Consider the following 12,758-nt stretch of genomic DNA (forward strand, 5'->3'; position numbering starts at 1 on the left):
ACCATGCAAGGGGGCTTGGTACTCACGACGTCAGTTAGTCTTATCTTCCCAGAAGCATGGTGGGCAGTGGTTGGGTTGGATAGGTACCAGTGGCAAGTAGGCCAGGCCAACTAGGACCAGGCTGGGAAGTGGCCCTCAGCATCCAGGAGGCCCAAATACGAATGAGATGTTTATGGGCTCCCTTCCGTCCGGAGCACGAGGTCAAAATACAGGGTGGGGCATGAGACACCCCTCCTCTAAGACCTCAAGGATTGGGATGAACTTTCTGGCGCCTGCGCAGCACTGCTCGTGCTGATTCCCAGAAGAAGGAACATATGGGCCCTGGAGGTGGGTCCAGCACCAGCAGGCAGGAAAGGGTCTGCCTGGGCCACAGCTCCAGCTGCGGTTCCAACAGAGCACCAACACTTCTGGCAATGCTTCAGGAAGCAGGCTGAGTCTCACAGATACCCAGCAGCACACAACCACAGATACCTGGAGTCCCAGCTAAAGTCACCTGCACTCAGGACACACAGAGAACTACATATAGAGTCACAGACACACCCCAGCGACAGTAACAGTAACGCAGAGTCACACACTCACAAACAAAGCCGCTGCTCCTCGATGTACACAGCCATGCATGCAGGCTCCCGGGCAGCTCAGACGCCCGGCCCCACGTGCAAACATTCCCACCCCTCCCTCCCGGGCAGGGGTTCTGGGTCAGGCTGGCGGCCAGGCTGCGAGGTGCGCTTGGGCGGGGCTGGAAGACAGAGCGGCCTGAACACGTGGCTCCCGGGACGGGGGAGGCAGCGAAGACCGGGTGGGTGTGGAGCCGGGGCGGGGGGTGGGGGGGGGCGTGGATGTGGGGCGGGGGCCGAGGCAAGGAGGAAACGTGAGTGGAGCGCCTCCCCGAGCCACGAGGCCGGGGCGAGCGAGGACAATAAGGGAGGCTGGCAGGGGGCGGGCAGAAGAGTCCGGGGGGAGCCGAGGGGGAGGGGTGGGGGTGGGGTGGGGAAACGCCAGGCCGGGGTCTGACCAACGGCGCCTCTCACCGGCTCCTGGGCGGGGATCGCGGGGCCGCGCTCGGGGCGCTCCTGGCGGGGCCGGGTCTGGAATGTCGGGGCCCTGGGCTGGGGGCCGCGCGCGCACCCCTCTCACCCGGCGCTCGGGGCTCAGCAGGGGGTGCCGCTCCTGCTCGGACTGGGTTCCCGGCTCCCGCGGCTGCGGACGGCTCCGTCCCCCATGGCCCGGCCCCGCCGCCTCCCGCCGCCCGGTCAGCGGCCCCTGCGGCCCCCGGGCCGCCTCCCGCCGCCGCCGCGGGCCATGGAGCCGAGCCGCCCCGGGGGGCAGGGCGGGGCCGGGCGGCCGGGCAGACCCACGGACCCGAGGACCGATGGACCACAGCGCCGCCGCCTCCCTCCCGCGCTACGGCGCCTCGGAGGGGCAGGCCCGGCCGGCGCGCCCGCGCGCGCGCCCCCGCGGCCCCCGCCTCCAGCGCGCCCGCACCCGCCGCGCGCCTCCGCCACCCGCCCCTCCCGCCGGCGGCCAAGCGCGGCGGAGCGAGGGGCCGGGGGTGGCGAGGGACCGGAGAGGGGCGGACATCGGTAAGGTCACTCCAGAGGTTGGATTCGGGGCCTGGATGGGGCGGTGTGGGTGGGTCAAACCCATTTCGGGGTGGGTGTGGGCTGGAGCTCGAAGTCCGCCGAAGAAGGGGGCCTGGAAGTTAGGCGACACAAACAGGGAGGTTAGGGATTTGTCAATTCATCGATAGGCACAGGATTAAAGGCCCGCCAGCTGGGCAGGACCCTTAAAGGCGAGGACAGACGTGTGTGGCAGGGGCTTCTAGGGTAACAGGAGGTTGGTTAAGAGGCTGCATGGAAGAGGGAGGAACTGGACAGGGCCCTGGGAACAAGGATTCAAATTTGTTACTGGCAGGGGATGGCACTGGGATAGGCAGAGGCAAATGAATGGGCTTCAAGCTCCAGAGGGGTAGAGGGTGATGGATGCCGGAGGGTAGAGCCAGGTAAGCAGATGGCTCATCTGGGCTTAGACAAAACCTTGAAGACATGGGACTAAGGACAGACCCTTCCCCTGCACAATCACCTGGGTCCATATCCCCAGACTCCCTTGTTCCTTTCAATAAGGATGTTCAGGGCTAGAGTCCTTAGCCCAGCACCATACCTCCCCACCCAGGAACTAGTTCTGTCCAGAGTAGAGACTATGTATGAGCCAGAAAAGTGCCAAGAGGCTGACATTAGGTTGAGGCCTACAGGCCCGTTTACCCTCCCTCCCTGAAAGAAAGTAGCAAAGGAAGGCAACAGAGGCGGCACTGACCCAGACAAATACCACGTTTATTTCACAAACACCGGGAAAATGGGTTAGGGGTGGAGGTGGGACACAGGTGCACAGCTGCACACGGTCATCAGTGACCCACTTCCCACACTGAGGCTCCAGCCAGGCAGTGCTTCCGAGTTGACGAACAAGTGAGTGCAGGGAGGGCTCTTGAACACAAGCCCCCTGAAAGGCCAAGGATGACAGCTCCAGCTGTCCCAGGAAAACCACAAATAAATAAGAGTGGGACACAGCCCCACCCATACAGATCATCTAGTCACCCATCTTCACTCTCGAGGTCTGCAAAAGAAGAACAGGAGAAATCAGACAGAGGCAGAGCAATAGATAAAACAGTGACAAATGACAGATCAGGCCTAGCAAACCCATGGCAGGATGGACAGACCACAACAGATGGATGACTAGACCAGGATGGGCATGCTGTGACAAACACAGATGAACAAGGACAGTCAGACAAGCACAGAGTTAGGCGTGGGACAGAGAGATGGAGAGAAGTGGCATATGGACAGGACCAGTCACCAAGAGTCAACCCAGCTAAGCACTCAGTCACATTCAGACCATCAGGCTGATCCTTAGCCACGCTTACATATTGTCAAAGACAAGACGCACACAATTCAGACATGCTGTCCTACTGACAGCATACATACACACAAGCCCTGAGAAACATAGTCAAACACACCAAGACAGACTGACACACAGCCAAGATCCCAACCCAGTCTAGACTACAAATAAACAGACAAAAAAATAACAGAACAGAAAGACTCAATGAAAGACAAAGACACAAAGCAGCAGGGAAATAAACATTACAGTTATCAATGATACCAGATTAGAAAGCTTCAGAGAAACCAAAAAATGGGAATGAAATGGGGGGAGCTATTCAGGGGTTCTATGGTTATAGAGGGAAAGGGAGCACCGTGGCTCCTCTGGAAGGAGAATGAGTCTGGATTGGGGACAAGGACACAGGTTCCCCCAGGGGATTCATCACCTGAAGGATTGCAACAATGACCCCAAAGAGGCCAATGGCACTGCCAAAGATCTCCACGATGAGAATCTTTACAAAGAGGCTGGGGTTCTGTGCATCAGCCAGGGCAGCTCCACTGCCCACGATGCCCACGCAGACTCCACAGAAGAGATTAGACAGGCCCACTGTGAGGCCTGCCCCAAACATGGAGTAGCCTGGGGGGATGGAAAGAGAGTATTGAGGCCAAGCCAGGCACAAGGGGAGAGGAAGACAAGGGCCCAAGATGGACTAATGGGGCCAGTCACCACCCCCAACTCGGCAAAGCAGGCCAAACAAAGTGAGAGACTATCGAAATAAGTATAAGCTGGGCCATGGAAGGGGGGGAAACAGACATGAAGCCCCAGCTTTTTTTCCTTCACACATCCACCTACCTGCATGGTAGTTTCGATGTCCAATGGCCTGGGGGTCAGTGGCACTGAAAGGCTGTGGGAGACAGAAAAGTAATCCGAAACCACTCCTTATGCCACTCCCCCTCCCTCAATATCACTAAGCATTGTACCCAACACACTGGAATAGATGCCCACCCTACCCTGGTTCTCCATACCTCAGCCATGTTGCTAATCACAATTGCCATGATGATGCCATAGATGGCCACAGCCTCACAGAAGATGATGCTGGTAGTGGTAGTGGTGGGCGTGGGGATGGAGAGGAGAAAGATAAGAAAGAAACCAACCTTCGTCCCCAGAGAGTCCCCAGCCACCATTTCCCCCTCTGATACCCCACCCCATTGGGGGCTGGTCAGGAGCAGCATGTCAGGTCAAACAAATATGCAGCTCACAATGCAGCTGGTTCTGACAACCATCCGAAGGCCCTACACTTACCTGACCAGGTTCTTGGTCTTGATCCTGGGGGCCTTCACCCCTCCCCCAATGATAGAAGAGCCAGTAATATAGATGCCCCTGGTGGAAGGATAAGAAACTGATGAGCAGAGCCCAAGCTTGTCACTGACCCCAGGATGACTAAGGACCCAATGACCACCTGCTATGACTCAGCCCCTCCCCCCAGTCCCACCACCCCAACACTCACCATGCTGCCCCAACCACAGACAGGGAGATAGCCAGACCAATGCCCAAGTTTGACCACATGAAGGGGGAAGTCTCAGTCAGGAACCTGGTGTGGAAACAGGGAGGAAAGCAATTTCAGCCCCAGTGAAGAAGTGGGCACGAAATCCAGCCCCCAACCCCCCAAACCCCCCGGTCCTAGACGTTGGGACAAAACATTTCGTATCTCCCAAAGGCCCATATCGCAGGTAGCTGGGGATGGGGTGGAGTAGAGGCCTTAGGTCAGAGAGGAAAGGCTGCAGAAAAGCTCCTAGGGGAATCCTCTCCCTGCCCTCCCTTACCATGCCACATCAAAGCGGAAACCCAAGTCAAAAATGGTGTAGCAGATTCCTGCAGCAGTGAGAGAAAAAAAGGGGGGGGCGGTTAGAGACGGCTCTCCAAAGAGAAGCTTCTCAACTTAGACAAGAAATTGCTGCCCGGCTGATGTGCCATCTCCTCGAAGGTCTGCCTACACCTAGGTCAAGGGAGAGTCCTCAAGCTGGCTTTCGTGTCAAAGCGCGGCTATCTATTCAAATCCCTCTGCCCAGGCCTCCGTTTTCTGCCACTCCCTCAGTACCATATCCCCCCGCCCGGTGACTCCTCCTCCCAGACCAAGTCCCTCCACCGGCAGCTACTGGCAGACCTGGACACTCTGGAGAAAAGAAGGGAGCAGAAGCTCTGGCCGAGAACACCAGATTCCACCAGCCCAGTCTGAGCCGCTGTTTACCCAACAAGCTGTGGGTGGGGGAGGGCAAAACGACCGGGAAAAGAGGAACTGGAACAGTCGGCTCGTGACCCAAGCAGGCCCATCAGGAGCAAGCGAGGGGCGGCAGCAGTGAGACGGGGGGAGGAGGTGGTAGTGACCGAGAGGGACCGGGGCTGCTCTCGCGGCCCCTACCTCCCACCGCCCGCGCCCCTCCTTCAAGGAGCTGGTGATCTGGGTCTCCTCTGTCAGGGTCAGAAGCCCCAACAGGCATGAGGCAAGTCCTCGAGCCTCAGGCACAGGGCCAGCATAGGGGCCCAGCATTCCCGGGACTCCACTTCTCCCTCTGGGCTCTAACCCCACCAGCTCGGACTGGATGTCGGCCCCGCCCGCCAGGGCCCGGCCTCACCCACGACGAGCATGCAGGCCCAAAAGGCCACGAAGACCCCGGAGTAGAGCAGCGCTAGCCCCGTCATGGCGGCAACGACGGCGGGGCTCGGGTCCGTGGGGCCACAGCTAAACCCGCGTCCCTGCGTCCACCGTCCGCCCCGCAGTCTGTCCGCCCGCCCCGCAGCGTCACCTGACTTATCCACGTGACGCGCCCGCACCACGTGACCCCGCGCCGCGTCGCCTCCAGTCTAGAACTTGGCGACGCCGGAACTGCAAGCGCTGAGGATTGTGGTTGTTGTAGTCTTGCGCTTCGGAAGAGGCTCTAGCGTCATTAGTACCTCGACCTCTAGGTGGTCCCTGTCGCGTCTCTCCAAATCTGCGCCTCCTCAGCCCTGACATTCAGTCCCAGATAGGCCCACCAGCCCTGCAATACACCGGAGCCTACTCTTGAGCCTCTCTAGCTTATCCTCCAAGCCATTGCTTGGATCCCCTGGGCCCCCTCCCTTGTCGTCCTACCCAGTTCCGTGAGAGTGTCATGCTTTCTCACCTTGCTCATGCTTTCTTCTGCCTGGAGCACTCTTCTTCGTGCTCATCCCGTTGCCCAGCTAACACCTACTGGTCCCCGGAAAGCCCTGTCAGGAAGCCTTCCCTAACCCAGAGGCAGGGTGATAACCTGCTCTGGGCTTCCCGGTTGCCCTGGTGATCCTTCAGATCATGTCACTCAGTTCATGTCCTGAAACTTCAGATCATGTCACTCTTTGGTTTAAAATGCCATTTCACTTGGAATAAAAGCCACAGTCCTTATAATGGCCCACTAGGCCTCTCCCAGTGCGGCTTCCCATGCCCCTTACCTGACTTCATCTAATATTCTTCCACTAACTGCACTGGCCTCCTTGCTTTTCCTTGAACATACCAGCCATACCCCCGGTACATCACCCTTGTACTTGTTCTCTCTGTTCTACTTATCCACGTGGCCCACTCCATAACTTCCTTTTGGTCTTTGTCACATTCTTCAAAAGGCCTTCCCTAACTATCTTGTTGAATATTGCAACCCACTCTTCCTTACACTCCTTCCCAGCTTTATAGTTCCCCATAGTACTTATCACCATCTGGCATGCCAATTACTTTATTTTGTTCATCTCTTCCCTCCCCCCCCCTGCCCCATGAGAATGTAAGCAGTATGAAAGGGTTTTTGAGCTTACTGCTGTATTCCCAGTGCCTAGCACACTCCATACATTATTTGTAGAATACACGATTGGTGCCCACCTTGTCTGTTGCCATGGTCCTTTTACAGATCTGCCTCTACCAGTAGACCAGGCACTCCCTGAGAGCAAGGACCTCATCTCCCTGTTCACCTGCTTCTTTAACTAACTTTGGACAATGCCAGCATGCCACGCTTCTCTGCAAATGTGGGGAATGAAGAAGTGCCCACAGGGGCTTCCCTCCTTATAGATGGTACTGTTTCACTGTGTGGCAATTGCTTATTTAACTGCCTCTCTTCCCAATTCCACTATGAGGACAGGAATCCAGTCAAATACAATTCAGACCTTCAGGACCTGTAGTGTTTGACGAATAAAAATAAACAGGAGAAAAAGTATCTAGTTTATTCAAGTTTCTGTGATTTCCCGGAGAAACAAATTAGTCATTGTAGACCAGCACTGTCCAAAAGAACTTCCTGCAATAATGGAAATGTCCTGTAGCTGCACTGTCCTCTCATGTGACTAAATAAGCACTGAAATGTACTTGTTTTTATATAATATTCTATTTTTTTTAATGTTTATTCATTTTTGACAGAGACACAGCACAAATAGGGGAGAGGCAGAGAGAGATGGAGACACAAAATGTGCAGCCTCCAGGCTCTGAGCTGTCAGCACAGAGCCTGACATGGGGCTCAAACCCACAAGCCGTGAGATCACGACCTAAGCCAAAGTCAGACACCTAGCCGACTGAGCCACCCAGGTGCCCCTATATAATGTTTTATAATATGCTTGTTATAAATAAATAAAAACTGCATTTTTATTTATTTTACTTACTTTTATTTTTATTTTTTTAATTTGTTTTTTTAAGGTTTATTTATTTTTGAGAGAGAGAGAGGGAGTCAGAGCATGAGTCAGGGAGGGGCAGACACAGGCACACAGAATCTGAAATAGGCTCCAGGCTCTGAGCTGTCAGCACAGAGCCCCATGTGGGGCTCGAACCCATGAACTGTGAGATCATGACTTGAGCTGAAGCAGGATGCTTAACCGACTAAGCCACCCCGGTGCCCCTATTTATTTTACTTAGTTTTAAAGTTTATTTTTAGTAATCTCTACATTCAACACAAGGCTCGAACTCACAACCCTGAGAGATCAAGAGTCTCATGCTCTTCTGACTGAGCCAGCCAGGCACCCTAAGAAACTGAGTTTTTAATTTTAACTAGTTTAAGTTCATGTTTAAATAGCCATACGTGTCTAGCGTTGCTTTATTGGACAACACAGGTCTAGACCAGTGGTTCTCAGCGAGGGACAGTTTTGCCCCACAGGAGACATATTTGTCAATGTCTGGAGGCATTTTTGGTTATCACAATTGAATAAGGGTATGTTAGGGGCATCTAGTGGGCAGAAGCCAGAGATAATGCTAAACATCCTATAACGTAAGGATAGCCCCTCACAGCAACGAATTATCTGATCCAAATTTGTCAATAGTACCAAAGTTGAGAAATCCTGGTCTAGACCACCTGGAACCTTTGACAAGGGTAGAACCTCAATTGCACACCAGAAACTGGGACTGGCCAGAGGTCCTGGACTGTTCCCAGGAGGACAGACGGACCCATAAGACTTCAGGAAACCCCAAGTCAGTCCCCATCAGTTCAACAGACATTTATTAAACCGCTATATGCTAAGCCTCGTGCCAGTGCCACAACAGGACAGAGCTGGGTCCCCTTCTTCAGTGAGGGGCTGTCTGTCCTTCCCTGCATCAAGGATCCAGGCAGAGGAGTGGGGTTGATGCAGGGAGTATTAAAGGTCTTTGCAGCAATTCTTCAGCCCATCTGTGTCTCTGGCCCCACATGGTATCAGCTGCCTCCTTCATCTTCATAGGCGATGGCAATCCCTCGTCTTCCACTCACAGCTCCTGTCGCCGGTGTCTGACCCAGACGGGGTTGCAGCCCCTGCCAGCTCCGGGAACTAAGGAATGAAGCTGCAGAGAGAGGGGACTGAGGCCAAGTGGGCTGAATTTGGGGAAAGAGTTCAGCTGGGAGCAGAGACTTGGCACACTTACCTGCAGGGCTGCTCTCAGCCAGCTCCAGCTGGGGCCGCAAGGTCAGGGCCAAGCATCCAGGATCATTTGATGGCTTCCAGGCAGGTGGGGGTCGGAGTTCCCCAGTAATGAGTGACACATCTGGGGTGTCCCACAGTTCTGAGTCAGGTGGTGGGAGGGGCACGTGGAAGGGAGAGCCTGGAGGGAGAAAGAGGATCCATACCGGCCCAATTCCATGCCCCAAGTGGTTCCAGCTCAGGCAGTACCCTACCACTCACCAGGCAATAAATCCGCGTAATGTGTGAGGTAGGGAGCCAAGCCTGAAGGTGGCCAGGCAGGGTTGCAGGCAGCCTCCAGCTCACATGGTGCCAATACAGGCCGGAAGAAGCCACCAGAAGGCTGTGGAGCTAGAGCACCAAGAGGGCAGGCCAATAGCACAAAGACATCCATTTCAGGAAAGTTGGCAAGCTTGGGAGGTGTGGGCCGCCCCAGGGCCAACACATAGCTACGCTTGCCTGCAGCCTGAGCCAGGTTCCGCAAGTGTGACAATGCTTCACGGTGTCGGGCTACACCCAAAGTACCTGCCAACAGCCCCACCACCCGGGCATCTCTGGCCCTCTCTACCTGGTAGTGTCTACGTGCCCTTAGCCGTCCAGCCCGGACACCTTCATCCTGAGTCTGCCCTGTGTCTGGGCAGCAGGTGAAGAACGGCTGCCCTGGTGCCCAGCCCAAGAGCAACCGGCTCAGGTCTGGGTCAAGGTCAAGGTCAGTGCTGGCTTCAGAGCCCCCCACATAAAAGGCACCATATTCTTCCAGACACCTCCCGGGAGCCAGGGGAAAGCGACGCCCAAAACGCTCCAGGGGCTCAGGTTCTGGACTGCAGGAACCCACTGGCAAGGGAAGAGCTGGGCTGGAGACAAGCAGATCCAGGTACCGTGGGCGCAGGAGAGTGGCCAAGGCCTCTGGAAGAAAGGGGTGGTGTCAGGAACCCCTTCATCCCCAAAAGGCTGAATGTGACCCAAAAGCAAAGAATGGGATCAAGCCCATATCGAGAGCTCTACAGGAATGTACTGAAATGGGGCTATCAAGGCACTAAGCAGTTGGTCCACCCTTCCTGCATGCACAGGCAAAAACGCTCACCCAGGGCATGGGCACAGGCTGGCTCACTTAGCAGCACCACAGGCGCTTTGGGGTCTGGGTTCTGGGCCTCAAAGGCCTTGGCGCAGAGCTCCAAGTGCACAGAACGTTGACCAAGGACGAAGGCCACAGGCAGTGGGCGAGCTGGAGGGCTTAAGCAGGCAGGGCCAAAATGTACAAGGGCCTGAGCTCCAGCTTGCTCAGCACCCAGTACATCCACACAGCAGCTGCAGGAAAGATACCATTAGTGAGAAGAGTTCTCATCAGGAAAAGCTGTCTTTCATGGGAAATGTGGTCACTGAAGAAAATAATGTTACGAAAAGAAGACACTGTCATTGAGGGGAGGAAGTATCAGGAGAGGAGGAATCATCATCAAGGAAAAACACAGCCGCTGGGGGCAGACACTGTCCTGGGGGGAAAACACCATGAGCCCTGCATCAGTAGACCTACACCACCCTCAATCTTCAAGCTCAAATTCACACCTGCCATAAGCTGTGTCGCCCAGAATGAACATCTTCGACCCTGTGGTCTCCTCCAGTCGTGCAGCCACGGCCCCAGCGTCTCCCAATAGCTGGTCAGGGAACTGCAAGGCCACCTGTAAGCATAAGCCATGGAGTCATGAACAACCTCTCCTCCACCGAGGGCCTCTTAAGGAAAACCTTCCAAGAGTCCCTACCTGACCTTCAAAGCCCCTCCTCCCAGAGGAGCAACTCGTCCCGCACCTCCATCCTCACAAAATTACACCAAGATTCCGATCTTCTGGGCGACCCATCCAGAGGTGAGCCACCCCTCCCCAATCTGCCCTCACCCGCTGACACTCTAGGTCGCGGACAAATCCAGCGACTCGCTCCAGCTCGTACACGCGGTCCAGGTCCGCGAGAGGAGTGAGCACTCCGGCAGCGCCCGCCTCTCGCTGCAGCGCTGCCTCCGCGGGGCTGCTGAACGTAGACTCCATGAGGTACAGCTTGGGTGGCAGAAAGCAGCAGGGACCTCCCTCGGTCAGCCTCAGGCCCCGCGTCCTCAAAAGCAGCCCCCAAAGAGTCAGAATCAGAGTCACTTGGTGGGGGTGGTGGGGCTGGGAAGTCAGTACGCAGCCCTTGAACCATCCCTCCACCCCTCCAAATTCACGTTTCTCCGTTACACGACTACACACGGACCAACGAGGGAATTACTTCCGGGTTTTTGAGGCGGGGCTGTTGGTAGTTTTACCAATCAAACTAGCACGGCTCCCGCCCTCCAATCCTCGCTAGGCTGCTCACAGAGAACCAATAATCTGTCTCAGTGCCCCAGGCAATCGGTACTACCTCAGAAGGCGCGGGGCCTTGTGGGTATTGTAGTTCCCCTGGACCGCCTCTCCAGGCATTCGCTTTCCGTTCCCAAACCGCCAGCAGAGCTCAGAAAAACCGACCCCCAAGGGTGCCTGGTTGGCTCAGTTGGTGCAGCATGCGACCCCTGATCTCAGGGTCGTGAGTTTGAGCCCCACGTTGGGTGTAGAGATTGAATAAACTTAAAAAAAAAAGCAACTCCCTGAAAATACTCCAGTTTGAGCAGAACTTCATGTGCATTCTATCATTTGGGAGGTGACATTGCCTAATTTTCAACTCAGGTGCCGGGCTGTCTGGGTTTGAATATTGTGCTCTGCCATTACTTCTTACTCAACGTGTCTGTCACTGTTTCCTCATCCCCAAGATGGGGGTTGTAACAATAGCACTCCTGATAGGATTGCTGGATCAAATGAATTTAGATATAAAACTTTATGAAGTAGTCCTTTGCATATCATATATACTGAAAGCATTTGCTGTTATCCTCACAGCAGTCTGTCAATCAGGCAAATATTGAGCACTTACTGTTCAGGCACTACATTCTTAGCATTTACAGTCTTTGGAGTCAGAATTGTCCCAGGAGTGCTTGGCTGGCTCTACCCAGTTGGTAGCGTGTGCAACTATTGATCTCAGGGTTGTGAGTTTGAGCCCCATGGTGGGTGCAGAGTACTTAAAAAAAAATTTGTCTCATTTTACAGATGAGGAAACTGAAGTTCTGGTAAGACACAGCAAATCAGTGGCACAATCAATATCAAAACCAGGTCTGACTTCAGGAACTAGGCTTTAGCCCCCTCAATCTCTTAGCTTATATATGCTACATTTGATCATGGGGGATGGGGGAGGAAGAAGACACCTAGACACCATGCAGTGGGAGAAAAGGACTAGAAGAAGCATCCCCACATACTCCAGAAATGAGAAATTATGAATGTAATTTTGAATTATGAATGTAATACGAATTGTGAATGTAATAATGTGAGAATGGGACTGAGGAAGGATAGAGGAAGAGGAACAGAGTGGCCTCAGGGGATGGTACATGTAAGGGGGATGGATGCTGGCTGACATTGGGAGAGATCAAAGAGAGATGTAGAATGGAAGACACAGAATTCATGCAAAGATTGGGAAAAGGACAGGGGAAGGAGTGAGATGAACAGGGGGGTAACCAGTTCTATCACCTCCAAGGAGACTCAAGGTTCAGGAATGGAAATGGGGAGATCCAAGTCCTGGTCTTCAGATCTTACTGAGGGGAAGCCTGGGGTGTCTAAGAGGCAGCAGGGGTGAAACTATGGCTGAAAGACAGAAAGTAAGGGACACCTACCAAGGGAGGAGAGCAACAGCGGCTGGGGAGCTGTCCCTGGTCCTGACTGAGCCCTGACCATCAAGATTTGGTCAGGTAGCACAGAGGTGGGAAGCTCCAGGTGTGAAGACAGCTTGAGGCCCTGCATTCCTCTTCCTCAGGGGCCTGCCATGCTTCCTCCTACACATGCTCAGCTCCACTTTCTATACCTTTCCTCAACCTTGTGCAAGTGTGGCCTCCATAACCCCATACAAGAAACTTATCCTGGGACTTAAAACCACTCTCCATT

The 12,758-nt window shown here is 54.6% G+C and overlaps 2 protein-coding genes across 4 annotated transcripts; both read right to left on the minus strand.

Annotated features, from left to right (window-relative positions):
• Positions 1-2,306: 2,306 nt before the first annotated feature.
• ATP6V0B (ATPase H+ transporting V0 subunit b) lies at positions 2,307-5,656 on the minus strand. 3 transcript variants are annotated; one of them, XM_047084944.1, is made up of 8 exons: positions 5,499-5,656; positions 4,689-4,737; positions 4,373-4,456; positions 4,168-4,245; positions 3,891-3,960; positions 3,718-3,769; positions 3,311-3,501; positions 2,307-2,607 (listed from the first exon to the last, which is right to left on the minus strand). In XM_047084944.1, exons 1-8 carry the CDS (start codon positions 5,563-5,565, stop codon positions 2,581-2,583), a joined length of 618 nt encoding a protein of 205 aa, XP_046940900.1. In that variant the 5' UTR covers positions 5,566-5,656; the 3' UTR covers positions 2,307-2,580. The 3 variants fall into 3 exon arrangements, with proteins under 3 accessions (XP_046940900.1, XP_046940901.1, XP_046940902.1); XM_047084945.1 differs by lacking the exon at positions 5,499-5,656 and adding an exon at positions 5,030-5,426; XM_047084946.1 differs by lacking the exon at positions 4,689-4,737 and having other exon boundaries at positions 5,499-5,580.
• A 2,666-nt stretch (positions 5,657-8,322) lies between these two features.
• DPH2 (diphthamide biosynthesis 2) lies at positions 8,323-10,999 on the minus strand. Its single transcript, XM_047085269.1, has 6 exons — positions 10,662-10,999; positions 10,336-10,448; positions 9,857-10,080; positions 8,995-9,678; positions 8,738-8,914; positions 8,323-8,656 (listed from the first exon to the last, which is right to left on the minus strand). The coding sequence occupies exons 1-6, from the start codon at positions 10,806-10,808 to the stop codon at positions 8,532-8,534; spliced, it is 1,470 nt and encodes a 489-aa protein (XP_046941225.1). The 5' UTR covers positions 10,809-10,999; the 3' UTR covers positions 8,323-8,531.
• Between the last annotated feature and the right edge of the window lie 1,759 nt (positions 11,000-12,758).

Source organism: Lynx rufus, unplaced genomic scaffold (assembly GCF_022079265.1).
Source record: "Lynx rufus isolate CCGP_SWC_20201006 ecotype Redwood Valley unplaced genomic scaffold, mLynRuf1.p SCAF_2, whole genome shotgun sequence".
Classification (NCBI taxonomy): Eukaryota; Metazoa; Chordata; class Mammalia; order Carnivora; family Felidae; genus Lynx; species Lynx rufus.